We start from the raw sequence: 15,732 nt of genomic DNA on the forward strand, positions 1-15,732 counted from the left end.
GGTTCGCCGGGACGTTTGCCCAGGTCGGGTCTCCGGGGTACATAATGGTGACCAGACTGTCCTTCCCCTGTGCTATGATTTCGGCCGGCCTGGGGGGGCCGGTCGTCTGGCGCACCCATACCTTGGCCCCCTTAGTGTCAGTAGACCCAAATCCCCCCGTCCCACGCTCAGTAACCGTAACGGGAGCTCCCATCTCTTCCACCGTTGTAAGGTTACATGGCTTAATGACCAATTGCGCTATTCTGTCCCCCTTCTGTATCACGTAAGGTTCAGCGGTGATGTTGACCAGGATCACCCCCAACTCCCCTTGGTAGTCTGCGTCAATTACGCCTGCCATCACATCAATCCCCTTTAGTGACAGTCCCGACCGCGGGAGGATATGCCCATAGGTTCCAGGGGGACAAATCAACCCTAACCCGGTCTTAATCACCGTAGGTTTCTGTTGGATCAAAGTCTGGGCAGTTAGTGCTCGTAGGTCCAGTCCAGCCGAAGCCGGCGTGGCCCTTACGGGAATATCAGCTTCCTCAGCGAACTTCCACATTTTAATAGGCTGAGTCTTTGGGGTATCACATACTCGTATCATCCTATTCAAGGGTGTTACCCCATTTCCTAATGGCGGTTATTAATTCGTTTCACCACCCGAATTAGTTGCTTCCTCCAACCCGTTAAGTCATTGCAACCTCCTGCTTTTCGTAGTGAGGACTTCAGAAGCCCATTCATTCGTTCTATAAGTCCCGCAGCTTGTGGGTGATAGGGTACATGATAAACCCATTCCACGTGGTTATCGTGACACCACTGCTTTACCGCCCTTCCTGTGAAATGGGAGCCATTGTCACTCTGGACCTGTATGGGCAATCCATAAAATTGTTCAATCAAATCTAAACATCGCAAGGTAGCCTGTTGATTGTTGTGACGACAGGGATGGGCTACCAAAACCCCAGACATAGTGTCCACAGCTGTACATATGTGGTTACATCCTTGTGAGGAGGGTAAGGGACCCACAAAGTCCATTTGCCAGCTCTGTCCCGGACCATCCCCCCGATGGATATGTCCCATCATGTGTTGGGGCACTCCCTGCCGCTGATGTTGACACTGCTCACACTGGTTTACTGCAGTCTTAACATCATCTACCATAAGATCTATTCCTCGGTCTCGAGCCCAGTGCAAGGTTCCTTGCACTCCCCAGTGCCCAGCCTTAAGGTGTGCCCATCTAGCTAGGTCCACTGAGGTGCCCCTTTGCACCATCATGGTTCGGACGATACCATCCACATATCGGTTATGTAGAGCTTCCACATCATTTCGAGATGTATGGGCATCTACGTGGGTGATGTATATGACCAGGTATTGAGCTTTCTCCCATATATCCTCCCATAACTGTTTACCCCACACTTCCCTATTCTGGATCATCCACTGATTGGCCTGCCAAGTTGGCATCCATTGTGTCATGCCGTTAACCACTGACCACGAGTCAGAGAACAAACAAACTCCCATGACCCCTGCTTGCATGACTACCATATGCACTGCCTTTAATTCTGCCCACTGACTACTTTTTCCTTCCCCTAATTCTTCTAGGGTAGTGCCTTGTTTTGGGTTAAAGGCGGCAGCTTTCCATCTACGCTGTCCCGCTTTCCATTGGGCTGACCCATCTACGAACCAAGCCGTGGCTTGTTCATCCGGGGTCAGTTCATCATACCGTTTTCCCATCTTAACGGGTGATTCCTTGTATTCAATCACCTCAAACCGCTTTTCCCCTTCCTCAGGGGCCTCCGCCACTTGCTCATGTAGGACTGACACTCCTTTCTGTCCAGTCCGCACTCTCTCCGACACATACCATTTCCATTTAATGATGCTGCTCTCTTGGGCAGTTCCTATTCGGTGGGTAGTGGGGTCACTAAGTACCCACGGAAGAATAGGGATAGCTGTTCTCATGATCACTTCATGTCCAATGGTCAGGGCTTCGGTTTCCACCAAGCCCCAGTAGCATGCTAATAACTGTTTCTCAAAGGGGGTATACCGTTCCCCTGCCGGGGGTAATTTTCGGGACCAAAATCCCAGTGGCTTACGGGTCCTTTCCTGTTTTTGCCATAAGCTCCAATTGGCATAATCCCCCTGTGCTGAGACTTGCAGTTCTACAGGTCCTGACTGTATCTTTCCCAAGGATACAGCTTGCTGTATCGCTTGCTTGGCCATTTCAAATGCAGTTTGATGGACCTCCGTCCATTCGAACGCTGCCTTTTTCCTCGTAACTCGATACAAAGGTTTTAAAATTTGTCCTAAATGGGGAATATGCTGTCTCCAGAATCCGAATAACCCAATAAATTGCTGCACGTCCTTCTGGGTGTGAGGGACGGCAAAGACCTGAATCTTATTTTTAGCTTTCGCAGTGATTTCCCTTTCCCCCTTGTTCCACACGATTCCTAAGAATTTTACCGTTTGTGAGGGACCCTGGATTTTGGCTGGGTTGATCTCCCACCCATATCCTCGCATATGTTGAACCAGTTGGTCCAGCAATTCCTGAACCTGCTTCTGACTTGTCCCCTGTATCATCATATCGTCAATATAGTGCGAGATCATCACTTTGTCAGGCACTTTAAAGGCAGCCAAGTGTTCTGCAACTATCCGGTGGCAGATAGTAGGGCTATGCAGATATCCTTGGGGCAGTCGTGTGAACGTGAATTGTCTACCCTCCCAAGTGAATGCGAACTGTTCCTGCCTATCTTCGGGAATAGGAATTGTGAAGAAGGCATTAGCCAAATCAATTACTCCGTACCACACCCCTGGATGATGTTGGATTCGTCCTATAATAGTGACGGCATCCGGGACCGCTGCCGTCAAGGCCGGAGTGTGACGGTTTAGTTGCCGATAATCTACCGTCATCCGCCATGACCCATCGGCTTTATGTACGGGCCATAAGGGGTTATTCCACGCCGTGGTGCATGTCCTAAGCACTCCCGCTTCCAAATAATCCTTAATTGTGGCGGATATTTCTTTATGTCTGCCGGGAATCCTATACTGTCTAAGACTTATTACGCGATCGGCGATCGGGATGGGGAAGGGGTCCATCTTAACCTTTCCTACTAACACCGTCCTACAGCGCAAAGCCATTTTCGTGATTCCAAATTCAAACTTCCCTTGTTGGAGGTGAAGTGTTAAACCGGCCAGAATGTCCATTCCCAGGATCCATTCTCTAACCGGTGTAATGATAATTGAATAAGTTTTAATGGGCATTGTACCTATCTTTAGGGGCAATTGTACTGTTCTTCCTTCAATCAGATTACCTCCCAGCCCAACCAGCGTGACTGGGGTTCCTTTAAACTTATGGGGCGTCCCATAGATTAAGGTGGCCTCCGCCCCTGTGTCCACTAGAGCCATAACGGTTTGGACGGATTTGCGCCAATAGATAGTCAATGATACATGAGGTCGAATGTCGTCTGCTGACCATTGGCTCGTTCGTGGGCAAACCCTTGGGGCTTGGCCCGATTCCTATTGTTCCTCCCATTCATCTTCCCCAGACAGCACTGGGTAAAGACGTTTGCCTCGCCCTTCTTTGTTCTTGCCTTTCTTACTAGGTTTCCGGCCACGCCTATCCACTTTATAACACTCTCGGAGGGGAGGCCGTACCTCCTCCTCCTCCTCGTCCTCCGAGGATTCCCACCGCTGGGAAGTGGAAGTTCTACCCCTTCGAGGCTCATTAACAACCGGACCCCGTGTCTGACATTTTTGTGTTAGTAATTCCACTAGGTCTTCCATAGTGGGTCGGGACTCCGTCTCTACCCGGGACACCTTCAGTCCCTTTCGTCTGCATAAGTCTTTTAATTCCGGTGTAGGTAGGCCATCAATCTCCGATGCTGGGACCTGCGCCCGTATCAAAGCTTGCCACAAAGCACGCCGTGAGGGGCCTTGGTTACTTCCTTGATTAGGGTTTACTTTTCCCCCTGCTCGAGCCTCAGGGCGACGCCCCTCCGTGCCCCCCTGAGAAGCACGGGTTGTGGGTCCCCAATCCCCCAAACCACCCATCTCCCTCATCATACTACGGGCATCTCCTAGGGTTTCTCCCCGTCCACTCAACATTATGGTTAATAACAGTGGTTTATAATGGGGGGGGGGCAGTCTTCACTAGGTGGTCTCTAGTCTGTCTACTAACATTTGTGTTATCTACCTCGTCCAGCACTCCCAGCAACAGGGCATCCCGCACACACAAACGGGTTAGCCTCTGAACCCCTTCCTTAATCGTTGTCCAAGTTCCTTCCAAGGGGGGCCAATCGGACGGGAAGGGATACTGTTCGGCCACTGCCCTGGCATACATCCCAAATAGGGTCCCCATACTGCGATCTATTACCATATCCTTGGCTTGGTTGCGGTACCCCAGGTCTATGGCAGCATCCTTTGCTAATCCACCAAACTTGGGAGCATCCTGATAGTCTACCTGCACTTGTTGCCCCCCTTCCTCGAGGAGCCGAATTAGCCATAGCTCTAACGGCTTCCCAGGATTACGTCGGGTTTTCTGGGTGATAAACAGCACCTCATCGGTAGTGAAGTCTTCCGTTAATTCAGAGAATTCTGCGGGAGGCTGAGCCCGCGGTAATTCATGCATAATTGCCTCCCCTTGTTCATTCCGTATAGGGTTTCCTTTCTCATCTAACATTACCTCCCGTTGCACTGGGAGACGTCTCTGAACCTGCTTTCTCCTAACCACTGGTTTAGCTTGGAGTACGGGTGGGTCCTCTTCGTACTGATCATCTAAATCTCCCCAAATGTTCCCATCCCAATGATCGATATCCCACCGATCCCCGTTATTTAACTGGGCTACAAACGCCCGTACTTGTACCGGGTCCGGGGTTCGAGGGACCTTCCTTTTCTCTTTCCGTTTCTTAGCAGACAAATACATAATAGTTCGTCCTGCTAGTTCAGTTAATGCTGTCAATTCAGCTTTTAACTTCATAATTTCCTGCCTCAACATAGAGGCATCTCCCGAACTGAGTCCCTGCTCATGTTTCAGGAGGGCTAATTCTGCTTCAGCTTTTTGGCGCTTGTCTGACTGTTGTCTACAAGCCGCCGCACAGGCCCACATCCTCCGCTGTACCCCAGGCAATGGGTTCTTCGGCAGGACTGGGATCCTCTCAAGGGTGGACAGCAGCGACCCTGGGGTTCCTACGCCCTCGGCCTCCCAGTCCTCCGGTCGCCCCCCACCATTTCTCAAACAAACTGCCACGCCATGCCACGGCCCATGCCATCCCGGGACGGTCAGGACCTCCACAGTTTGTTCCTCTGGTTTCTTAGCCTTTTTCCAAAACATTGTTCTGTATCAAAATCTTTCCTCAATTGCGATTGATCCTGCCGACTACGCCAAATGTTTTAAAAAATTCTCAAGGTCAGGTTCGTAGGAGAGTAGTCTGACACAGAACAAACGACCAAGAGGCGAGTCTGCTAGAATAATGGGCATTTTATTCCCCGCAGCGTCGCCACAACGGGTCTGGCTTATACTCACTCTACATGTTACCAAAACTGGGAGCCGTCAGTTCTCGTAGAGCGGTTGCCAACAACCCACGCTCGGCGGTTAAACGTAACCCCGGAGCAGACTCTACCGAACTGGAGACTTCTCCAGCTGATATACCCTTTTCCAGATATAAACATTCATGTGAACAGCAGAGCAAGGCTAAAAAACACATTCCATTCTGGTTACATACAGATAAGAAGATTCACACGGGAAGGTGTATAACAAGATTCACACGGGACTAAGCGACACCTTCCATTTTCGGTTAGATTCACACATGTATTGGGACACAATTTTAACCCTTTCACCACATTCCACTGCTTGGCCCAATACATGTGTTGCATAATGATTCACACATGTATTGGGACATAATTTTACACCACAGTGGGCTAGGCCAAGTCAGGTCAGGCCAGGCCAGTATTTGCCAGTCTGCGGCCTAGGACAGCTGGTACCATCGGGGTGAACACACTCACTGAGCAGGTCAGAATGTGCCAGTCCAGTTGAGTCCACTGCCAATGGATTCTCTGGGGATGGATCTCCCTATTGGGTAGCTTGGTACCCTCATTCCTGATGAAGGGCCCATGCCCATGTTCGGCTCCTCGGATGCTGCCTGACCAGCTGTGCTTTGCCAGCACCACTCTAATCTTGGCATCCATCCCATGCCTGAGGCAGGGAGGGTAGCCAGGCAGCTCCCACAAGGTCCAAGGTGCCAATGTATTGGTCCACTTCTGTAGCCCAGTTCATCGGTCAAATGTGTGTCAGTGTAAGCTGGTAGATGATTGGTTCAATGTGGCTGCTCACTGATTGCTACAGGAAGCCAGCGTGTAACCCACCCGATTCCTGCAGCCTCTCAGCTGCTTTGCCTTGGTGGATCAGCGGTTTTTCCAGGTTTTGAAATGTAGGCCATGGTGACTGAGAAGTGCTGGGGAATATCTGAGATTGTATGTGGACTTGTCACTGGGATCGACTTGAATCAGACAGTTTCCGGACACAGCAGCTGTAACCTCTAATTCAACCTCCCACCAGGAGCCTGGCAGCAGTGGGATCTCGCAAGAGGACATTGACCAGTGGCAGGTAGTTACACTGAGTGGCAGCACTCCACCTCCCGGCTCTTAAAGGGCCATGCACCACAATGGGAGCCTGCTCGCTGCTTCTCAATTGGCCAATGGGAAAACCCCAGTGAAATCACAAATAACAATGGGGAGATCCAGGACCTTAAAAAGGCCATGGATCTTTTAAGAGCCCGGAATATGGAAGCTGGTTAAACAGAATCCCCCTCCCCAGCATCGGGCCTCACTTGTCTTTGGGGAGGTGTGAGGATTCTGCAGGCACCTATGCTAAAAGAGACGAATCACCCAGTCACATTGGTAACCTCGTGAGAATAACACACTTGGTATCTGGCTGAGACTTTCCCACACTTGACCAACCCCACACTCATCCAGCAACACCCCTACACAATTTCACCGACACTGACCTATACCTCCAAAGACTGTGCATACCCGACAAGAGCCCAACCCAATCCCCCCACCCCCATACCTGCCACTCCCTCCACTTTTGCCTTCCCACATCCCCCTCCCTAACCCTGACTTCAACTCCTGCCCTCTGTCCTCACGTTTCTCCCATTCAGCCCTCACACCCTTCACAGCTCTCCAACCTCCCATCCGCACCCCAGTTCCATCTTATCTGCCCTCAACCTGCTTCTTTCCATCTCTCCCTCCCTCTTCCCCTCTCGTCTCTCTCTCTCTCTCCCGACTACCTCTCCCCCTCCCCATGCACTGTGCTGCCATCTCACTGCTGTGACAGAGCAACAACACTGCATGATTTCTGTAATCACCAGTCTTGATGGTGGGAGTGATGAAGAAGTGAACTTTGCAGGGTGAGTGAGTCAGAGTATGTCACAGTTTATGACACAAAATATAACCTAGTCTGAAGGAAGGACGACTTCTCCTAATTCCCAACATCCAGGGCAGTTCCCAGTTGGTGAAGTCCTTTCTGAATATTGTCACCAGGGATTCTGAAATGGGGACAGTTTAGGAGGAACATTACTCTGTGCCATCCCTGTCCTGGGAATGTTTGATGGGGGACAGTGTAGAGGGAGCTCTACTCTGTACCTAACCCTGTGCTGTCCCTGTTACTTGATGGGGGGAAATGAGCTCTATGTCTGTGCACAGCAGAGATGGACCAGCTCAAGAGGTTCCCTCCTTTAAAGGAATTGATTGATCCATTCGGAATAATTTGAGGGGTGGGGCCTGGTGACATTTGAGCAACATTTACTGCATTTGAAAAGTTTGACCAAAGAAGCCAAACATAACAAAAAAAAACCAGCCAAGATTCCAGCACTCCAGCTGATAATTTGCAAAATGTGAGTTCACTAACTCTGACATACATCAATGACTCGCTGTAAGGAGCAGTTCCACTTTCTGCGACTTTCTTATCTCTAACTGCCTCATCTCTGCAGTAGCACCGATGGGGGAGAAGAAGCTGGTGAACTGGACTTCAGTGCACTCCTCAAGAAGAGGTAAGATCCAGGACAGAGACCTCCCCCCACCCCACAGCACTGGGGTGGACACCACACCCCCACACACCAAGGTCTCCATCAAGACCCCTTCCCCTCCCCCCCCCCGACACAGAGACTACCTCACTGACACTGTTTTCCCCTTACTGTGACACAGACTGTCACAACATCTCCCATTCTCTCTCGCTCGCTCATGCGCGCTCTCTCTCGTGCTCTCTCTCTCTCTCGCATGCTTGCTCGCTCTCTCTCCCTCACTGTTACAATCACTGCAAAGACCAATCATTTTCCGAGAGACATACATTAGGTGAAATCTAGTCTTTCAGACTCTTACTGTAACAATCAAACCAAAATCCACATAGACCAAACATCACTTACCAAGCAACTAATACATTAAATGGAAGTAATGTTCATTGACCTTTAAATGAACTATGACAATTGAATTCCTTTTACACCTCAGGTGTCTCCCCCTCAGAAAGCACCCTGGGAGATTCAGTATGCAGGTATCTGGGGAAAAAGCAGGTGAGGGTATAGAATTGGTACAGGCATGATGGACTGAATGGTCTCCTTTTGCACTGTAAGAATTCTGAGATTCTGTGAAAGACAGTGCCACCAACACAGAAAGCTGGGGCTAATCGAGCAAAGGCAGCTTTGTGAGCACAGGCTGGACAATGCCCATGTGCCACTGGATAAGCTTCATGAGAAGGCAACCTGTGCCAGGAGACCAACGGGGTGCCCCAATTCAAAGGGATTGTCAAAAATGACATGGCAGCCTCTGCCATTCAATGGACATGGCAACATGAGCTGATGGTGGGAGTCACCACCACGGGCACATGTTTCCAACTGCTCAGAGGTGCAGGGCGGCACGGTGGCACAGTGGGGGGCGGCACGGTGGCACAGTGGTTAGCACTGCTGCCTCACAGTGCCAGAGTCCCGGGTTCAATTCCCGCCTCAGGCGACTGACTGTGTGGAGTTTGCACATTCTCCCCGTGTCTGCGTGGGTTTCCTCCGGGTGCTCCGGTTTCCTCCCACAGTCCAAAGATGTGCAGGTTAGGTGAATTGGCCATGCTAAATTCCCCGTAATGTTAGGTGAAGGGGTAAGTTTATGGGTGGGTTGCGCTTCGGCGGGTCGGTGTGGACTTGTTGGGCCGAAGGGCCTGTTTCCACACTGTAGGTAATCTAATCTAATCTAATCTAATCTAATCTAATCTAATCTAAAAGATGCCAACCTGCACTGCCACATAGGGTTCAGTCTGCTCAAAGTGTCCCATCTGGGTCTGCTTTCTCTCCAATCGAGTGAGATGCAGCAGACAATCTCACATGGACCACAACAGAACTCTCTGAGGCTGCATTGCTGCTGCTTCTCTCTGCTGAAGGGTTGTCAGTCGGAAAGTGCTCTTAGGATACAAGTAGGAGAGCTCAGAGAAACCTCACCGAATGGCAAGCTAGACCTTTTTGTGTTTCTGAAGTGTATTACACAAAGGAAACAAACCTCCTCAAATGCAAATCCATCCAGCCCAATTGTTAAATTTTATAATCTGAAATAGATCCATCTTTCCCAAACATAGGAGTGCATTCACAGATCATCCATGTTCTCAACGGGAGCCTGAATGGTCTCCTCCTGTTCCTTTGCATCACACTCCCTCTTTCTCCTAAAATGGGAGCAGGTAGGTGTGACGACAGTGAGGAGGGTGAGGAAAGCCACACTGTTTTGTGCACTGAGGCCTGGTTCCTCCGTTGTTGAATGTGCCTGGTTGGGGCAAGGCAGAACTTAACTGTTGCTGGAGAAAACAAGACATTTTTTTCAACTCAACAAAATAAGTGACAGCCATTTGCTTGTTGATCCTTCAGGGCGTCGACCAATTAGAGTCAACCTGCCTGGTGTAAAGTTTCAAGGGTGGCAGTTAACTGCCAATTATCATCAACTGGTGCATTCCCCTTGGAACTGCCTCTAATAATCAGATTCCATTTGCCAATCAATCTGCATTCTCCTCTTGCACGGTCTAAATGTAGATTTTCCTTTTAAATTAATATTCTTGCAATGAACAGAAAGCAAACCTGACCTGAAGACTGCATTTGATCAAATGTGGCATCAAGGAGTGCTAATAATACTGGAATAAACAGGAATCAGAGGGAAAACCCTCCACAGGTTAAAGCTGTACCTGGCACATAGGAAGATGGTTACGGTTGTTGCAGGTCTGTCAGCCCAGCTCCAGGACATCCCTGCACGAGTTCCTCAGGGCAGTGCTCTGGGCCCAATCATCACTGACCGTGCCTCCATCTTACCGTCAGACGTGGGGATGTTCACTGATGACCGCATCGTGCTCAGCACCATTTGTGACTCCTCAGATATCAAATCGGCCTTGTTTATATACAACAAGATCTGGACAATATCTAGACTTAGGCTAACAATTCGAGAGTGCGGTGCTGGAAAAAACACAGCAGGTCAGGCAGCATCCGAGGAGCAGGAGAATCAACATTTCGGGCATCAGCCCTTCATCAAGGATCCTGCCGGAAACATCAATTCTCCTGCTCCATGGATGCTGCCTGACCTACTGTGCTTTTCCAGCACCCCACTCTCAACTGTGATCTCCAGCATCTGCAGTCCTCACTTTCTCCTCAGACTAACAAGTGGCAAGTAACATTTGCACCACACAAATGCCAGGCTATGACCATCTCCAATAAGAGACAATCTAACCATCACCCCTTTACATTCCGATATTGTTACCATTACTGAATCTGCCACTATCAACATCCTGGAGGTTACCATTGGCCAGAAACTGGCCCCACCACTAATACAGTGGCTACATGAGCAGGTCAGAGGCTGGGAGTACTGCAGTGAGTAAGTCATCACCTGACTCCCCAAAACCTATCCATCATCAACAAGGCACAAGTCAGGAGAGTGTGACGGAATATTCCCCACTTGCCTGGATGGGGGCAGCTCCAACAACGCTCAAGAAGCTTGACACCATCCAGGACAAAGCAGCTCCTTAATTGGCTCCACATCCAAAAATGTCCACTCCCTCCATCACTGATGCTCAGTAGCAGCAGTGTGTGCTGTCTACAAGATGCACTGCAGAAATTCACCTAAAATCCTCAGATAGCACCTTCTGAAACCACGACCACTTCTGAAAGGACAAGGGCAGCAGATACATGGGAGCATCACCTTCAAGCCGCTCACCATCCTGACTTGGAAATATCTTGTCATTCCTTCAGTGTTGATGGGGAATTCCTGCTCTAACAGTATCGTGGGTCAGCTTGCAGCACATGGACTGCAGCAGTTCAAAGCAGCAGCTCACCACCATCTTGTCAAGGGCAACTAGGGATGGGCAATAAATGCAGGCCCAGATGGTTGCGTCTTGTGCACAAATAGAAATTAGAAACTCCCCTAGTTCCCAGACCCTGGAGGCAAACTAAGTCGATAAATCCAACCAGGGGACGGGGTGGCTGAAGAAGCTAGTCCCCTTTCTGGAAACATTGAAAGTAGGAGCAGGAGTAGGCCATTCAGCCCTTTGAGCCAATTCCACCATTTAGTATGATGGTGGCTGGTCATCCAACTTAGTACCCAGTTCTCATTTTCTCTCCCTTACCCTTTAGCCCTAATGAACATATCCAACTCCATCTTGAAAACATTCAATGTCTTGGCCTCAATCTCTTGTTGTGACAGAGAATTCCACAGGCTCATCACTCTTGGGGTGAAAACATTTCTCCTTATCCTTAGACTATGACCCCAGTCATTGGGAATATCCTTTCGGTGTTTACTCTGTCTCATCCTATTAGAATATTATAGGTGTCAATGAGATACCAACCTTATTCCTCTAAATTCCAGAGAATATAGTGGTAACCGATCCAGTCTCGCCTCATACATCAATCGTGCCCTCCCCACCCTGCAATGTGGTCCGCTTTAAAGAATTCCTTTCTTCTCACAGGAATGTAAAGGTGGAGGAAGGGCCAAAGATTGACGTCTGGGAGATTCTCCAGAACGCTCCACCCACTCAATACGAGAAGATAGCGTTCCAGTATGGAATCACCGACCTGCGCGGGATGCTCAAGCGTCTGAAACGAATGAGGAAGGACGAAAAGAAAGGCACAGGTTGGAGGAGGGAATGTGAAGGGGGGGAGTTGTTGTGGGGCGGTGTTCCAGGAGCAGTTGGGGATGGAGGGGGGGTGTGGGGAGTGGAAAGCTGCAGGGTGCTGGTGTGTTGGGAAGCCATTTTGTGATGTATGCCCACGGTTTCGTTTCCTCTTGTTACGGCCCCACCCAGCCTTCCTGACCAAGTTAGCTGGAGCCTACCAGGTAGACAAGGGCCAGAAGATGAAGCTGATGGTGGAAGTGGCCAATCCAGACGCGGAGGTGAAGTGGCTGAAGAACGGCCAAGAGCTGCATCCCAGCGGCAGGTCAGTGGCGGAGGAGGGAGGGGTGGGGAGTAACAACCGGACATACACCCGGGGGGGGGGGAATAACATCTGTATATAAACCCTATGGGGCGGGGGGGGCAGTGACAATATATACATCCCACAGGGAAGGGAGGGGCAGTGACAATATATACGCCCCACAGGGCGGGGGAGGGGGCAGTGACAATATATAAACACCACGAGGTGGGGGGGGGCAGTGACAAAATATAAACCCCACGGGGTGGGGGGGGGGGCAGTGACAAAATATAAACCCCATGGGGTGGGGGGGCAGTGACAATATATAAACCCCACAGGGCGGGGGGGGGAGCAGTGACAATATATAAACCCCACGGGGGGGGCACTATTGACAATATATAAACCCCACGGGGAGGGGGGCAGTGACAATACATAAACCCCACGGGGCGGGGGGGAAGTGACAATATATATACCCCATGGGGAGGGGGGGAGCAGTGACAATACATAAACCCCACGGGGCGGGGGGGAAGTGACAATATATATACCCCATGGGGAGGGGGGGAGCAGTGACAATATATAAACCCCACAGGGCGGGGGGGGGACAGTGCCAATATATAAACACCACGGGGGGGGGCGGGCAGTGACAATATATAAACCCCACAGGGCGGGGGGGGACAGTGCCAATATATAAACACCACGGGGGGGGGCAGTGACAATATATAAACCCCACAGGGCGGGGGGGGACAGTGCCAATATATAAACACCACGGGTGGGGGGGGGGGGGGGGCAGTGACAATATATAAACCCCACAGGGCGGGGGGGGGACAGTGCCAATATATAAACACCACGGGTGGGGGGGGCAGTGACAATATATAAACACCACGGGGCGGTGGGGGCAGTGACAATATAGAACATAGACCAATACAGCACAGAACAGGCCCTTCGGCCCATGATGTTGTGCCGAACATTTGTTCTAGCTTAAGCACCCATCCATGTACCTATCCAATTGCCGCTTAAAGGTCACCAAAGATTCTGACTCTGCCACTTCCACAGGCAGCGCATTCCATGCCCCCACCACTCTCTGGGTAAAGAACCCACCCCTGACATCCCCCCTATACCTTCCACCCTTCACCTTAAATTTATGTCCCCTTGTAACACTCTGTTGTACCCGGGGAAAAAGTTTCTGACTGTCTACTCTATCTATTCCCCTAATCATCTTATAAACCTCTATCAAGTCACCCCTCATCCTTCTCTGTTCCAATGAGAAAAGGCCTAGCACTCTCAACCTATCCTCATACAACCTATTCTCCATTCCAGGCAACATCCTGATAAATCTTCTCTGCACCCTCTCCAAAGCTTCCACATCTTTCCTAAAGTGAGGCGACCAGAACTGCACACAGTACTCCAAATGTGGCCTAACCAAAGTCCTGTACAGCTGCAACATCACCTCACGACTCTTGAAATCAATCCCTCTGCTAATGAACGCTAATACACCATAGGCCTTCTTACAAGCTCTATCCACCTGAGTGGCAACTTTCAAAGATCTATGAACGTAGACCCCAAGATCCCTCTGTTCCTCCACCTCACTAAGAACCCTACCGTTAACCCTGTATTCCGCATTCTTATTTGTCCTTCCAAAATGGACAACCTCACACTTGGCAGGGTTGAACTCCATCTGCCACTCCTCAGCCCAGCTCTGCATTATATCTAAGTCCCTTTGCAGCCGACAACAACCCTCCTCACTATCCACACCTCCACCAATCTTTGTATCATCTGCAAATTTACTGACACACCCTTCGACTCCCTCTTCCAAGTCATTAATAAAAATTACAAACAGCAGAGGACCCAGAACTGATCCCTGTGGAACTCCACTTATAACTGGGCTCCAGGCTGAATATTTACCATCTACCACCACTCTCTGACTTCGACCGGTTAGCCAGTTTTCTATCCAACTGGCCAAATTTCCCTCTATCCCATGCCTCCTGACTTTCCGCATAAGCCTACCATGGGGAACCTTATCAAATGCCTTACTAAAATCCATGTACACCACATCCACTGTTCTACCCTCATCCACATGCTTGGTCACCTCCTCAAAGAATTCAATAAGATTTGTAAGGCAAGACCTACCCTTCATAAATCCGTGCTGGCTGTCCCTAATCAAGCAGTGTCTTTCCAGATACTCATAAATCCTATCCCTCAGTACCCTTTCCATTACTTTGCCTACCACCGAAGTAAGACTAACTGGCCTGTAATTCCCGGGGTTATCCCTATTCCCTTTTTTGAACAGGGGCACAACATTTGCCACTCTCCAGTCCCCTGGTACCATCCCCGTTGACAGTGAAGACGAAAAGATCATTGCCAACAGCTCTGCAATTTCCTCTCTTGCTTCCCACATAATCCTAGGATATATCCCGTCAGGCCCAGGGGTCTTGACTATCCTCAAGTTGTTGAAAATGTCCAACACATCTTCCTTCCTAACAAGTATCTCCTCTAGCTTATCAGTCCGTTTCATACTCTCCTCTTCAACAATACGGTCCCTCTCGTTCGTAAATACTGAAGAAAAGTACTCATTCAAGACCTCTCCTATCTCTTCCGACTCAATACACAGTCTCCCACTACTGTCCTTGATCAGACCTACCCTCGTTCTCGTCATTCTCATGTTTCTCACATACACATAAAAGGCCTTGGGGTTATCCTTGATCCTATCCGCCAATATATAAACCCCACGGTGCTGGGGGGAGGCAGTGACAATATATAAACCCCATGGGGGGGGCAGTGACAATATATAAACCCCACGGGGCGGGGGGGGCAGTGACAATATATAAATCACACGGTGCTGGGGGGGGGCAGTGACAATGTATAAACCCCATGGGGCTGGATAACATCTGTATATAAACTCCCAATGCAAGGTCATCAATTGTACATAAATGCCATAGGGTGGCAAGTGATATAAACCCCAGAGTGGGATTCAATGTGGGGAGGGCACTGGTGGGGTTGGGGTGAGGGTGTGGTGGCAATGAAGGACTGTCCATAAACTCTGCGGGCATCAATCGTCTGTTGACCTGGGCAGCGTCCTGTTTGTTTTTCTGAGTGAGGGCCTTGAGCAAAGTGCAGGAGTGAAGGGGGAGGGTGGCGAGTGAGGTTGAGTCAGTAAACGCTGGAGGGAGTGAAATGAGAGTTAGTGAGTGTGGTGGGAGGGAGTGAGTCAATGAGGGAGAACGAGTGAGTGAATGAGGGCAGTGAGTGAGGGGAATGAGTGAGTGAGGGGAGTGAGTGAGTGAGGGCAGTGAGTGAGGGGCAAGTGAATGAGGGAGGAGTGAGTGAAGGGAGTGAGTGAGTGGGCAGTGAGTGAGTG

At 50.1% G+C, this 15,732-nt stretch overlaps 1 protein-coding gene across 1 annotated transcript in view; it reads left to right on the forward strand.

Moving 5' to 3' along the window:
• LOC122558014 (myosin-binding protein C, cardiac-type-like) overlaps positions 1–15,732 on the forward strand; it is a 90,552-nt gene that overhangs the window by 19,737 nt on the left and 55,083 nt on the right. Inside the window, exons 8-11 of the mRNA XM_087996830.1 lie at positions 6,521–6,568; positions 7,953–8,012; positions 11,936–12,099; positions 12,272–12,404. Coding sequence (XP_087852956.1) covers positions 6,521–6,568; positions 7,953–8,012; positions 11,936–12,099; positions 12,272–12,404 — 405 coding nt within the window. The remainder of the gene's footprint in view (positions 1–6,520; positions 6,569–7,952; positions 8,013–11,935; positions 12,100–12,271; positions 12,405–15,732) is intronic.

The sequence above is a fragment of the Chiloscyllium plagiosum genome, unplaced genomic scaffold, assembly GCF_037043375.1.
Source record: "Chiloscyllium plagiosum isolate Xiang-an unplaced genomic scaffold, Cpla_swu_hap1 HiC_scaffold_18, whole genome shotgun sequence".
Classification (NCBI taxonomy): Eukaryota; Metazoa; Chordata; class Chondrichthyes; order Orectolobiformes; family Hemiscylliidae; genus Chiloscyllium; species Chiloscyllium plagiosum.